We start from the raw sequence: 15,927 nt of genomic DNA, 5'->3' as shown, positions 1-15,927 counted from the left end.
TGAAAAATCTTTATGTAATTGATTAAATTCATTTCAGCGAAAATGTCTGTAGTTTATGACAAAACTTCTAAAAAAAACCAAACAGGTGGTGATAAAAACCTCACCCACCACTGGAATTTAGAAAAAAAAATGTAAGAGTTTGGATGATCCTAAATATTGTAGCTTTAAGCTTTAAAGTACTGGGTTGAAGAGACACATTGTAAGAGTAGTTCATAACAATATAAGATTTCCAAAGCCATTATTGGATTATTGTGTTGGGAACTGTGGTGTGCCAAACCTGAAACATACAAGTTGATCGTTCCTAATGGATTGAGATGCACATAGGTAATATGGGGGGGGGGGGGATCTTAACTTTAGTATCTGTTTTGTTTGAACAAAGGCCCCTTGCTTACAGCTGTATAAAATCCACATTGAACTGGATTATTTGGCAGTGTGGACTCAGATAACCTAGTTCAAAGCAGATATTGTGGAGTATCTGCCTTAATATTCTGGGTTATATATGGTGTGTGTGGAAGGCCCCAAGAGGCAGGTAGCTCTAACCTACTGTGTGTTGAGGTGTTCATTAATATCTTGCTTATTGAGTTAATAATGAAAAACTGTAACTGAGACCTCACATTATGATTCAAACGTTCTCATATGGTTAAGGCATTTACAGTGAATCCCATACATAACACTGTAGAATTAATACAGTTTGAAGCAATTTTAACTGTCCTTACTCAATGCTGAGTAACAAGAATTGTAGTTTGGTGAAGTACCAGCACTATTCGGCAGAGAAGGCAAAATATTGCACAAAACTACATCTCCCAAACTACATTAGTTCTACAGTGAAGATGTACCCTTAGTCCCCTTGAACTTCAGCTTTCATATATTAATCTGGTACTACCATTTCTATGGTCCCTCCCTTAATTGGTTGGTTCTAGCTTGCTCAGTGTCCGTGAGGGTACACATTCTATTTTTTATCTTGTCTGCTGTAGGAGCCATTGTCCCTGCAAATTCAGATAAGAACACAGCTGTAATGTTTAAAAACACATAAGCATGCGGATGGGGCTAATCACATGAATCCCCATCACAAGATTGTCTTCTGTTTCTAGCTGGTTGGTTTTAGGTTCAGAACCCACACAACTGGTACTGCCTATGTGGCTGGGAGTTTTCAGATTACTCTAAACTACTCCATGGATGGGATCCGGAGAAAGCATCACCTGTAGTCTCATTCTAAACTATAAAAGGCACCGTAGTTCTCATCCCTGCAGATATTCAGAGCTATGATAAGCATATACCAAATAACACCTTTTATGATAAATATATTATAAAATATTTTAAAATGATAATATTTTTTCAATAATTGATAATTCCCACAAGGCAACTGTTCATCTTTTATTCCATGTGATACTTTTTTCTTATATATAGATTAACTTTCCCCTGTCCAAACCATCCTGTTTCTTATCAAGTGTTCTTTTTGGGGCATGATAACCTCAATACCTTCAATATAAATTTCAGAATCTGGGTTACATTTACTATAATGTATTTTGTTTTCTTGGGATCACTCCCCATAATGTTGGACTTATGTCATTCACCCTATATTTCTGCCATGAAATAACAAAGTTTTATTTCTACATAAGATAAGACACAGCTTTATTCCTACCAAAGACAGCCAAACTGGGTTACTTTATTTTATTTGGCATTTGTTTAATATTAGCTATGAGAGCATAAGCCATGCAACTAAAGCTGTATCAGGGTTCAGTAGTAGCTATTTTTCTCCTCAAATCCTCCAGACTTTCAAAAAAAATTCTGAGGAAATCTATTATATCTTATGGATTATAGCTATATTTGCTTCTGCTTCATACCATAAAACTGTATCACCAAATTGCATTTCAAGGACAAAGTCATTATTATTTTTATTGAGTTGTGTAAAAAGCGGAAAATGGTGCGGACACATCATCTTTGTCTACAGTTTTTGACAAGTAGCAGCCAACACCGTTGCAACGGAATACTTAGCTCTTTCTGAATCTAATATTAAACCTGTGCTTAAGGCAAAACAAAATTAATAAAGGCAAATTGATAACAAATTAAAAATTCTGGAGAAGGTATCCATGGAACATGTTATCCTAGTTGACATTTTAACATTTTGTTCCATGTTCTGATTGCAATGTCAACATTTATTATTTTAACCAGATAACTGATTTCCTGCAAGTGGGCAAAACATCCTATTTTTTCCCCACAACTCGGAATAAAGAAGCAACTTCAAGATTATGAAACAATTTTAAAGCAAAATTAAAGCAAAATGTTTATAAGAACATAAACAGTCATTGTGATGCAATATTAGTGTAAATAAAGTTATATTATTTGTTGCTCAAAGACTAAAAATTTGCAGGCTGTCTAAACAGCATTTATTACAAGTTGATGTGTGAACATATCACTTTCAGCTTATTGTACTTTTTCTTGCTAAGATTTGGCAGACAAAAAGGTATGATACTAAATGACAGGGATTTAGTCATGTTTTTCAAAAGTCCTCAGATTAAAGAGATGCCCTATGACAGACTACTGTAGTGTATCCCACTTTAGTTTAATGTGTGTTTTTTAAAAAAAATTACATCTTTTTCATGTTCTTGGTTTGTTTTACAATATTATGACCAGATTTTTTGAAAGCAGAAATAATAATGCCATTTGGTCTTGCAAAATATCCTTGTGTAGGCATGAAAAATTATGTGAAATAAAAGGACTGGTTTGAAAAAAGGAGATAACTTGGTTAATAAAAAAGGATTGTTTACCCTTTTCTGAAAATAAAAACAATTAAACAGGGATAAAATGCCCTCTTTCACATTTCAGTCACAACAGAAACAATGTGTGGAAAATGAAACTTTATAATTCACAGTCAGCTCTTTTGCTCAAGGCAACCAGTAGGTGGAGCAGATAACATAATTTATGACTGGGAAACATCGGCACAGATTCTACAGCAGGTTTCTTCATAATTATAGGGATCATGAAGAAAGAATTTTCTTCAAACAAAGGAAGGCTTTAGATGTGTTAGGTGTTACTTGTCTAGTTATTGAAACCACCGATAAACGAAGAACGTTGATTAAAAGCTCAATATTTCATAAGGATAAAGTTTTAGAGCTTGTCATTTATTTCTCCAGGCATCATCCACTAGCAACCCGAGTTTTAATCAAAATACCATCCCGATTCTATTTATAACTTCTTTCTATGTTAAGTTTTATACCAGCATTAGACTTTTTGAAAGTGTAACATATTAGGGATGCAGGAAATCTGTACATTTGAATATGTCTTTTAAAAAAGAATTATTTGCATAATATTTGCATTACCCTGATTGTGCATGTAAAATCAAGGCAATTCGGCAATGACATTTGTGCATTGTGAAGTTCTGAAGCTTAAAACACTAAGTCTCAATAATATTTCAATGACTGCTTGATATTTTAAAAATAAGCATGACGTTTACACATGTAGTACCAAAAAGGGTTGCAAATAGGTTGATATTTGAAAACTTTCTCTGCAATCATGAGGACAAGATATATTTAGTTTACAATGTAATCTTAAACATTTCTCTGTGCTATCCTGACTAAAACCAATTTTAAAACCTCTTTGCAATATATTTTAGTCAAAGTTTTAAAACAATGTGAGGTCTTCCCCCTGGGAGATTTTTCTCAATGTACTCTTTCTGGAATTAGATGAATAATTCATTTGTAATAATATCCATGCACTAATTAGTCTTTTCATCTGTTTCTTCACAAACAAACCTTGATTTTACTAAATTTACAATTAAAATAACTAATTTCCACTAATCAGTTCACTTTTTCATAATTAATTGCCAAGTAGCTTAGGTAAACAAATTCCAGAATTGCTTATTCATGATTGATGTGACAGAAAAAAGAAAGGACTAAATTTTCTATGGCATTGTCCTTGATCTCTGACTGAAATATTGACACTTGTTAAGAAAAAAGTGAAGATGTGACCAATTCTAAAAAATCTAAGCATAAATAAAAATATACCTACAATGTTGAAATAATTCTGCTTACATTTCCTTTATGGATGTTCATATAAATAGACACTTAGTAAAGGCAAACAAAGACTTATTTACATGGATGTTCATAAGTAGGGATTAAAAGGGAGAACACCTGTCTTACCACAGAGCTCTTTGGAATTCAAACAAATATTCTGAGAAGAATAAATAGATCACTCGGAATATATTTGAGAGCAATGGCCGTCAGAATGCAATCCAGGTGAATTTGCTGATCCAGAAAGAAAGACTTTCTTAGAAAGTTTCCAACTAATACCTCACAGTCTATTTCACAGTACAGCAAAGGAACGTAATTCTGATCCAAACATTAGCTCAATTAAAACAGAAAAAATGAAACCCCTCCTTGGCTTAATAACTTGTTAGTTCTTGACAAGTCAGACAACACAACAATAAGCCAGTCAAAATGAGTTTTTAAAGTGAGGTTATGCCCTTCGTGTTGTGTTATCACAGTGGCAGATCAAACTGCTGACTTGTACTCTTTCTGCGAGCCATGCTGATGCTGCCACTATGAAACCGCTGTCATGCAGCAGTCATGGTACCTGCTCTCGCCTATAGAAATGCACTAAATTGAACTCGAAGTAGTGTCTTTGTGATATCTTTTCAACAAGTCATGTCCCATTCAGCCTGCTAGTTTATCTCTGTCAAGCTAGGGGCCCCAGTGGTTTGCATGAGCTGTCAGGGACAGGTACACCAACCTGCTCAGTGCTAAGGAGGTAATGCATCTTTCGGGCTAGGTAATCCTTTTTCCTTTCTTCCCTTTCAAGAGCTTTTTTTGCCTCCTCTTTCTCCTTCATCTCAGCAAACTCCTCCAGTTCTTTCCTGCATTGAAATAATTTAATTGATTAGAGGGCCAGCATGAAAAATATGCAAATGCTTTCGAAATTCTTTCACAGCCCAGCTTCCTTACAAATGATACACTGGCATCGTCCACTGTTTACTGAACATAACAACATCAGGGTCTGCTTGACATAGTTAGCAATGCAAGACCCGTACTGCTAGAACAAAAGTATTAAAGATGCTTTCTATCAAAGCATTATAACTGATCTTTTTTTAATGATTCAGCCAGCAAGTGAGACTTGGGAATTTGATAGGCGAGCAAGGAAACATTAACTGATATCCTTTTGTCTGGTTTAACAAAATGTTTAGTTCTCAGACTGACTATATAAGACTCATTCAAGTTTCACCAACTCAGAATAATGAAGCAAAGTTTTAATCCTTGAGCATAAAGACAGAGATTTATTTATGAAAGACATATGCAGTAGAGATGAGCAAATATCAACACAACATGGTGAAGATTTGCAGCCATTAAAATAAATGGGTAGTTTATCACCTCTCCACTGACAATATTTACCATTCCATCATCATTTGGAGCATCATATCCGAGTATTTCAACCACTGTGAATACATTGGAAGTTTTAGTTGTATGTTCAGAGAAATTGATATCAACATGTATAGTTTATAAATAAATATTATATAGAGCAATGCATCCTAAGCTATTTGATGTGTGAAATTAGGATTTCCCCCCACTATGTTGAGCACTGGTACCATAGTTGTGGGCATTGGCTGGAACGGTTCCTTTTATTCATGAAAACTCACCAGGGACCAACAACCAATGGTTCAGAGACCAGAACTGGTCCATGGGCTGTTTCCTAAACAGCACTTCTGTAAAGCTTAAAAACTACTGCACACCATTTGGGAGAGTGCCATAAAGAAGTAACAGATCTTAGCAGAAACAGAGAAGATATCTCAAGAAGCCTTGGTCAGCAGCTATTAGCAAAGTAGGTATTATTGGATAAGCAGAAATAAAGGGCCAGTGTGGCATGATAGTATGAGAGTTGGACTACAACTGTGACACACCAGAGATCAAATCCCTGCTAAATCACAGAAACCTGCTGGGTGACCTTATAAAAGTCACACACACTAAAACTCAGACGAAAGCATTTGCCAACCCTTTCTGAACAAAGCTTGACAAGAAAGCCCCTTGATGGAGTTGCCTTAGGGTCACCATAAGCTGGAAATTATTTGGAGGCACACAACAATAGCAACAACAACAAGCAAGAAATAATAATATGTGAAAAACAAAGACCAAGCCTATAGGTTTTCAAAAAAAAAATAGTCAAAAGAAACACTGCTGAAATTTTCTATCTTGTAAATGCTATTTTATTAAGTTATACTGAAATGTCACTGAAGCGTAATTAAAACTATTTCAGAGATTAGATATTCGGTAGTATTAACAACAACAATGCATTAGGGTAATCCCCTTCCCCTACATGCAAACACACATAGACGTTGGCTTGATTAACATTTGTTGTTATTGGTATTAAGAAACAGCTAATTCAAATTAACCTTGCATATGAAAGACATAAATTTTGTTCAGTGATGTATGGAGATTTAATAAATGCTAATTAGGAAAGTTCTGACCTTTTTCTGCATACCTTACATAAAATACAGCATAGAAAAAAATTCAGTTCCTGTAGGGTAAATATTTGTAATACCTCTATATATTCCAAATGAATTAAATATGAGCAGGTACAATTCACAAGTCAATCAAGTACAGTCAGCCTTCTGTATCCACAGATTCTGTACCCACAGATTCAACCATCAATTACTTGAAAATATGTTTTTAAAAATCCAAAAAGCAATGTGTGATTATGCCATTTTATATAAGGGAGACATTTTTACTCCACCATGGTATATATAATGGGACTTAAGCATGCATGGATTTTGGTATCCACTGTGATCCATCAAACCACAATCAAACCAAGGACCCACATAAAACCACACATACGTTTTAATTGCCCTTTTTTGTTTCTAGTATGGTATGATATTCTCCAGTAAGGAGCTATGAAACCCACTCAAAAAGAGAAAACACTTCTGCATGCACAGAAGTGGGAGCATATTACCGTTTTCCCTTGTCTACATTCTGCTATGCCACATTGCATACAACCTCAAAAGTTGTATGACTAACATTCCTGAAGGACAAAGAACAGAAAGGTATATCCGAGAAAATCTATTCATCTGAAACACCATATATAGCCCTTTAGATCTCAGTCATTCTGTTCAAGAGAGCTGAGGTTATGAATGTGAATTAAAAACACCAGTGTTTTATGTATCTCCATATACATAGTCACCAAGAGAGCAGCAGTGGTGGAAGATTTGTGCAAGAAGATGAAAAGGTCCAGTAAGGTGAAAAGGCTGAATACAAGAGAAACTCTAAAATCAACTTGCTTTAAAAAGGCATCAGGCTTCTGAGAAGCCTAGCAACTGTGGGTTCTATTCCATGACAGAGCTATCCAGACAATCATTAGGACCATATGACAATTCGTCAACTTGCTGTCCAAAGACTGGAGCATTTCTAGTCCATTGCAGTCTTAGCTACTTTTAATATTGTAGTGGAATATAAAGTGCACCCAAAAGGTAATGTGGTCATAAATGTATTTTAGATATATAACACTTTTTGCCAAAAATCTGGATGCTGCCTGTTCTTTCTTTTCTTTTCTTACTAAATATTAATTCATACCACAAAATAAAGTGGCTTCAGTAAATCACACACATTTTCCTTTCAAATGTACAAGGCAAAAGTAGAACAAAGCTGAAATAAATTAAAGATAGTAGAAGATGTATTGTTCTCTTTCAGTTCCTGGATATATTCTTTTTTGTTGCCATTTACAGTTAAAGGTTTCTAATACAATATTTCATACAAGGTTACTTATGAAACATACTGACGTTTAAAAATCACCATGCTATGCTTTTGCAGCAGTGTAATTTTTTTCCCAACATAAGATTAAATTGCAAAATAAATGAATTACTTAGAGTGGCATGGCCCCCATTTTGCCACACTTCTCTAGAAAATTGCTTATTAATATGAAAAAAGAAGTTGGAAAATAGCCTCTTTTACTTTATGCATAGTGTTTGGAGGCCTCTGAGCCTGCAAACCTGGACTTGCTGTGCATTTTAGATTGTGTTGGCAAAGGGGCACACTGACCTTGCTGACCTGCATCAGAAGGCTATTATTAATCACTAAGTAACCTGGTAAAGCCAAACAAATTTGTTTCCATTGAAAGGATCTCTATCTGTGTCTGAGAATTTGTGCTGAACCAAACCAACCTCATTAACTGTGTCCACTTTTGACAAAGAACTAGGAGTGGGGAGAGATCGGTGACATTTCTTTGTCCTTAAGGAGCAGATCGCAGAGCCGTGAAATGTGAGTAAATAAGCATTTTCACAACCACATTATTAAACATAAATAAACATACATTCTCAAGTTTTTTAACCAATTACACCTGTCAACATTGGTGCACATGTCCCCTATTTAGTAATTATTCTTTTTTTGTAGCCAATCTGTCTGGTCAGCCTGTGTCACTGAAAGAAGCTGATAAAACAGCTAAGAATGTATGTTTACAAGTTCTTCATTCTGTTTCCCAATACATACTCTCCAGCTTTTCCTCAACAATGATTATATATTAGAATTGTTCAAACATAAGTAGATGGTGAACAAGACAGAAGGGAAAAATCTACATAAATATAATCTGAGTTAAATCAAGGAATTAAATATAGAAGCATCAAAAGTAATTTTAACACAAGCTTCACTATAATTGTAATATTTTCTGAATTTAGTACTACAATTTAGAAAATTTTATGTGTATTAATTACTTGTGTTAAGATGTATCATATAATAATATACAAATTTATTATGAAACTTCACTTCTGAGTGGTTACTATCTGTTGATAAATATTACTCTTTGAAAACTGTTAGTCAAAAATCCGTTCTTCTTACATTGATTCCAATCTGCATTTTTAATATTACACTATATATAATATAGCATTACAAGTTCATTTTCCATTTTCTCAGTGCAAAAAAAGCTTAAGAAGAATCTTAATCCAACAAGTCACTATATTGACTAGGAATGCATCTACACAAGCCAAATGAGGCAGGGAAAGAGTGAATGATGGACTCGCATGATAAAAAGGTAAAGGTTTCCCTTTGACATTAAGTCTAGTCGTGTCCGACTCTGGGGGGTGGTACTCATTTCCATTTCTAAGCTGAAGAGCCAGCGTTGACCACATGATACATTGGGCCAATTTACCCAAATACCTACTAAGGCCACTGAATTTGGCTTTGCCCCTCTTTAAACAAAGTAGGGGATGCTCCGGCGCTTTCCCCAAAGCTCACCTGCACTTTGTGGCAGTGCAAACGGTTGGGCTGGTTATAGTTCCATGGCCATCCTGCTTTCCCCAGACTTGGAAGGACTGCACTTGCTGTCCTCCTCATGTCCTTGGCTTAGTGGTGACCACCAGGTACAAAATTGCTGGTGGTTATTGCTCATTGTGCCTACTGAGGCTGAGAATGGAGAGTCAAGGAGAGGGCTATTCCTCCTTTACTCCACCTTCTCTCCTGAGTCTTTCTGCAGTTCTTGCTAGTGTCTGTAGATATGATGAGCAATGATCAATAGAAATTTTGTGCTTGGTGGTTGCTGCTAAAGCAGAGAGATGAGAGAGATGGTAAGGGTGGCTGTTCAGCAGTACCAAACTGAGTTTGGCACCACTGAGCTATTTGGACTCCTTTTATTGCTGCATTGACTAGGTGTCATACAGTGCTGACATCTGCCAGCCTTTGAGAAGGTTGGTTGTGTGTATTCCTCCAGTAGTGATCAGGAGTATCCACTTCCAGGTCAGCTCTGAGATATATGGCCTGTGTAGATGGGCTTTCAGTTCTACAACTAATCCACGGCAATGCTATGTTCCTTGCAAGTACATCCCTGAAGCCACATGGAGGGTCTATATTTGGAATCTTCTTTTCCAGCAACACAGAGAAAAGTTCACCCTTCGAGGTGGAGATTTGATTTCACATGTCCCCTTTCGGTTTTTACCCATTCACTATCATGCCCCTGATGTAAGTAGAGGCAAAAGTGGGTAGATCAAGAGGTGTATCATAGGCAGAAAGAGGGAGAAAGGGAGCAGAAAGCAATAAGCTTCAGCAACAAAGTACAGGGGGGGAGAATCAGAATCCAGAGGGGGAAGAGGGGTACGGATGGTGTGGGGGGTATGGGACAAACGGGAGGGAACAGCTAAGAATAGAGAAGGAACATTGATTAACAAAATCATAAGGACACAGCTAAAAGAACAAATCAAGTATGATGGATGAGCTAAATATTATGTCAGTAAATACAAATGGTCTTTCGACACCAGTTAAAAGACACAAACTATCCAAAATGTTAAAGGAAAATCAAGAACACCTGGTCTTATTACAGGAAACACACACACACAAAAAGGATAAATCAAAATGGCTAAACAATAGAAACTGGGAACTACAATTTGAATCAAGGGGTACAAGTAAATCCAGAGAGGTGGCAATACTCATAAAGGATAACCTAAATTTTGAATTAGAAAAGGTCATTAAAGACACTGAAGGTAGATTTATAATGATAATTGGTAAAATAAACAACACCCAGGTATCCATAGCAAGCGTGTATGCCCCTAATCAGAAACAAGTCAATTTCATAAACAAAATCTGTGCAAAAATAGGAAAACATGCGGCAGGAGATATAATAGTAGGTGGGGACCAGAATCTTCAATTGTACAAAAAAAACGAAGAGCAAATTAACAGGGAAGTCAGGAGGGAATTGCAAAATAAATTTCAGAAAGTGGAACCTAATAGATGCTAATAATAGAATAGGGGAAAATTCGGACATCCCTAACTTTTCCTCACATAGACATTCAACCTTCACTACTATAGATTATTTTCTGGTAGGAATTAATAATGTAATGCCAATAAAAGAAATACAAGTGGGCAAACAATGGCCAGGAGATCATTTACCTCTATATTTAAAATTGGGAAGTTATAACAGAGACACAGAAAAAAAATGGAAATTCAATCCGAAAGTCTCCTATAAAGAAAGAGATAGAAAAGAGATAAAAGACCAAATTACTCAATATTTCAGTCTGAATAGAAACCCGGGAATTAATGAAAATATAGTTTCGGATGCCTTTAAGGCAGTAATCAGAGGAAAATATATCACAATTGAGAAGGGCATAAATAAAAGAGAGAAAGAAAGAGTAAGAAAATTGAGAATGGAAGAAGCAGCAGCACTTCAAATATTTCAAAAAGACCAAACATTGGGAAATAAAGAGAATTGGAGAGAGAAGAAAAAACAACTAGAAAACCTTGAGGAAATCGAAGCCACAAAGAAATACATCTAGGTCAAAAACGACTTTCAGGTGAACTCTATCAATAACACAAAGAAGCTAGCTAGTCTTCTAAAAAAGAAACAAGGGAAAACAAAGATAATTAAACTGAAAGATGAGAGAGGTCAAATAAAAACAAGGGAGGAAGACCTAAAGGAAATAATGGCAAATTATTTCAAAAAGCTCTATATGTACAAAAAGGTAGAGAGATCACAGGGATTATTCAATAAAAAATCAGACCCTGATTCCCAAGCAGAAATGGACACAGATATAACTAGTAAGGAAGTAGAGATGGTAATAAAAAACTTAAAAATTAACTCCTCACTAGGACCGGATGGGCTTACTACAAATTTTTATAAAATCTTCCAAGAGGAAGTTACCCCTAATCTACTAATATTATATAACAAAATTATTGAAACTAAAACAATCCCAGAGACATGGAAAAATCAGAAATTATAACAATTCTAAAACCAAATAAGGAGGAACATGATCTGAACTCCTACAGACCAATTACTTTATGCAACGTAGACTATAAAATATTCACGAAAATTATAGCAAATAGATTGAAAAAGATAATGCCCACATTAATTGAGGAAGACCGGTATGTATTTATTTAAAAAAGAACAATTGCTGACCCAATCAGAAATATTCTTAATGTAATTGATCACGCAACAAGAGAGAAAGCAAAATTACTCCTAATAAAACTAGATGTTTACAAAGCATTTGATATGATAAATCATAATTATTTAGTCAAATTATGTGAGGAGTGTAATATGGGGGAAAAGATGCGTGGAATAATTACAGAATTATATAAAGAAAATCAAGTGGAGGTTATAATAAATGGATCTAATTCAAGAACCATTAAAATCAAAAGCGGAACCAAACAAGGTTGCCATCTCTCTCCACTACTCTTCACCTTAGCGATAGAACCTTTAGCCAATCTAATTAGGTCAGATAAAAATATAATAGGGTATAAGATGGATAGAGAAGAAATAAAAATTAATTTATGACGCAGTAGTCCTTATAGGCGGAATAAAGGAATCTGTAAAGGCAGTAACAAAAATAATTTAAAAATTCAAAAAGATTTCAGGTTTCGCCATCAATATTGAAAAATCTGAAATTTTACATAAAAACCTAAATTGGAAGGAGCTGAAAGAAGTTCAATCTATCCTAGGGGTGAAATTGGGGGGGAAAGAAGTTAAAATATTTGGCATTTACATCCCTAAAAACCTAAATAATATAATTCAGACAAATTATAACCAATTATGGAAAAAAGTAAGTAAACAAATTAACGAATGGAAAAAAATGGAACTGGGACATTACAACTAGGTTTAAAGCATGCAAAATGATACTACCTAAATTCTTGCATCTATTCCAAACTCTCCCATTTAGTATCCCCCCTAAAATAATGAAAAAATGGGATAATTCAATAAAACATGGATAATTGGCTCTAGCAAAAATAGAATTTCAAATTCAATATTCTTCAGTTCACAGGATAATGGAGGCTGGGGAGCACCTTGCCTCCAAAATTATTTCGAAGCTTGCCAATTGGCCAGGCTACTCGAACTGGGCATTGGCTAGCCCAAAAGGGAAATTAACGAATGGATGGGAATATGGATAGTGTTTAATGGGGAAAATGGGAAAAAGAGAATTAAAAAACATAAAAGGAGGTATTTTGACCTCAACAATGACATGCTGGGAAAAATGGCAAGATAAACTTAAAATAAATAAAATAGATATGTTCCCAATAGGATCCATAGAGAATAGAAATCCCCAGTTATACATGTTAAAGAAATTGGAACAACACAGCATAACAAAGATCCAGGACATACTGAAACCTGATGGAACAGTAATGCAATGGGAGGAGCTAAAAGATAAGTGTGGTCATGGAAATTGGTTATTAATGGAGAGGGTTATCTAAAAAGTTAACAGAATGGAAGAGTAAGGAAATCCCAGAGATAGATCTTGATAAAATAATAAAATGGAAAGTAGATAAAGATAAAGGAACCATGGGATACATTTACAAAATAATCACAGGAAAACTATACAATACTAAAAAATACCTTGACAGAAATCTGGAAGGAGGAACTAGGTTGTAATGAGAGAGAGAAAGACAATTGGAAAAATTCAATTAATAAAATAAAACATTTAAAGATAAAGGAAATGCAACACAAAATCCAGACAAAATGGTATAGAACGCCTGTGCAACTAGCCCATATAAGCAGAACCACCCCAAAACAATGTTGACACAACTGCGGGAAAACCGGAACATACATCCACATGTGGTGGGATTGAGAAAAAATACAAAAGTTCCACAAAACAATTAAGAAAGAAATGGAGGAGCTATTAGGAATAAAAAATAGATTGGAACAAGAGACAATTTTTCCTCCAGAAAATTGAAGGTGAAGGGGGAACTAAAAAAATGGGAACAATTAATAAATTATATGTTAGATGCAATTAAAGCCTCAGTCCCTTTAGGCTGGAAGGATCAAAATAAATGGGACATTAAAACATGGTATAAATATTTAGCAGACTACCTCATCCAAGACTACATTAACGAAAGGAAAAGTTACTATAGAAAAGGCCAAATCAGAAAGACATGGGAGGCAAAATGGAAGGATTTAATTTACAGAATAAAGAGGAAAGACAAATATAAGGAATTAAACAAGATTATACTCATGATCGAACAATTGTAATAAATATAGAAAATTTGTAAACTGTTCCTGGGGAGGGGAGGGGAGGGGAGGGGAGGGAGAAAAAGGAGGAAGAATGTAAACATGTGTTACCAATGGAAAATGTTCTGAACGTTTGTATAATTTTACGTAGCACTATTTACAGTAAAAAAATACAAAAATAAGATGTACAGGAAAGCAAATTGTTGTGGTCCAAAGACAGAAACGTCTGGGCCCCACACACATATTACTGGTGCTTCCAATTGTTTAAAGGGGTAGGATGAAGGAATAAGAAAATAATCTAAACAACATCCCTTCTGCTCTTACAATATAAATCTAACAGGGCTTTGGAAACAAAACTTTATATTCCTTTTGATCGTCATGTTCCTAATAGTAATATTACCTGATAAACACAGTCCATTTTGGATTCAGTCAGAATTGGCCCTGTTGTTAGCTTTCTTGAATAATAATTTTAAGGGGTGGGACATTAGGAATGGCAACTTTGTTGCTACTCATCCTGCCCAGATGTTGCTATTCTGGCAAGTTGCTACTTCTATATGCAGTGATCTACATCCAGGAATTACTTGTCGTGCTGATAATAATAATAATTTTATTTATACCCTGCCACCATCTCCCAGAGGGACTTGGGGCGGCTCAAAAAGCACTCAAAGAAGCAAACACGCAAAATAAATAAGTGCAAAGACAATAACACAAAAGCAATAAAAAGCAACATAAACATCACAAAACCCCCCTGGTTAAGATCAGTAAAATACAACAATAGCTGCAGGTATAAAACAACTGCATTCAATATCAGTCTCATAAAGCTTCTTTGGAAGCTTTTAAACAGAGGCTGGATGGCCATCTGTCAGGGATACTTTGATTATGCTTTTCCTGCATGGCAGGGGGCTGGACTAGATGACCCACGTGGTCTCTTCCAACTCTATTATTCTATGATTCTATGAGTCAAGCAGTGGCTAACTTTATGAGACAGGAGCTACTTGAATCCATTATTCTTGGTCTTGAGAGTTTGGCTCTGTGGGAAATAAAGAGGTACAGTAGAACCCCGGTAGTCCGAGTTAAACGGGCGGACCTCAACTCGGTCAACCGGATAACTCGGATTACCAGGCGGGACGCAGGCTGGATCGGGAGGCGCTGCAAACGCCTCCCGATCCAGTCCTCGTCCCCATGGCCTCTCCATGGGTACGAAGGCTGCATCGGGAGGCGCTGCAAACGCCTCCCGATCCAGTCCTCGTCCCCATGGCCTCTCCATGGGTACGAAGGCTGCATTGGGAGGCGCTGCAAATGCCTCCAGATCCAGTCCTCGTCCCCATGGCCTCTCCATGGGGACAAAGGCTGGATCGGGAGGCGCTGCAAACGCCTCCCGATCCAGTCCTCGTCCCAACCGCGGGGAGGCCTCTCCGTGGGGACATAGGCTGGATCGGGAGGCACTTGCAGCACCTCCCGATCCAGCCCTCGTCCCCACGGAGAGGCCTCCCTGCGGTTGGGAGCACCAGCGCAACGAAGGGGCTCTCCCTCCCTTTGGTGGAGGCCTGGAGCCAGGGAAGTGACTCCTGTTCCCTGGCTCCAAGCCTTCGCCAAAGGAAGAAAGCCCCTTCGTTCGGCGGGTGGGTGAAAGAAGTTTGATTGAATCTGGATCCAACTCTACATAGTCAAATATATGATTTGGATATATTCTGAGCAAATTTGTTTTCCTCTGCTTCAATTACATTTGTTTTTTAAAAATATAAAATACTGAAATAGAGCAACACTAAAAGAAGATTTAAACATTGGACTGTGTCCTGACTGATTTCATGAATAAACTCAATGAAACTTATGGAACATAATAGTCATGTGAGTCCAATTTATTTCAGTAGGTCTACTCTAAGCATGACAAAATCTGAATCATCATTATTAACTACACAATTAAAATGACAAACATAATTAAAACAAAGTAAAATTAACAAATAAAAAGTGCATGTTCAATCCAACAATGTCAAAACTGTAAAGATCATACAAAGATAAAATGTGTTCTAATAT

The 15,927-nt window shown here is 36.1% G+C and overlaps 1 protein-coding gene across 1 annotated transcript in view; it reads right to left on the bottom strand.

Annotated features, from left to right (window-relative positions):
* spata17 (spermatogenesis associated 17) overlaps positions 1-15,927 on the bottom strand; it is a 113,982-nt gene that overhangs the window by 67,155 nt on the left and 30,900 nt on the right. Inside the window, exon 6 of the mRNA XM_003215984.4 lies at positions 4,729-4,852. Within this exon, the coding sequence (XP_003216032.3) occupies positions 4,729-4,852 (124 nt within the window). The remainder of the gene's footprint in view (positions 1-4,728; positions 4,853-15,927) is intronic.

This window comes from Anolis carolinensis, chromosome 1 (assembly GCF_035594765.1).
Source record: "Anolis carolinensis isolate JA03-04 chromosome 1, rAnoCar3.1.pri, whole genome shotgun sequence".
NCBI lineage: Eukaryota > Metazoa > Chordata > Lepidosauria > Squamata > Dactyloidae > Anolis > Anolis carolinensis.
This window is presented reverse-complemented; position numbering and strand designations above follow the sequence as displayed.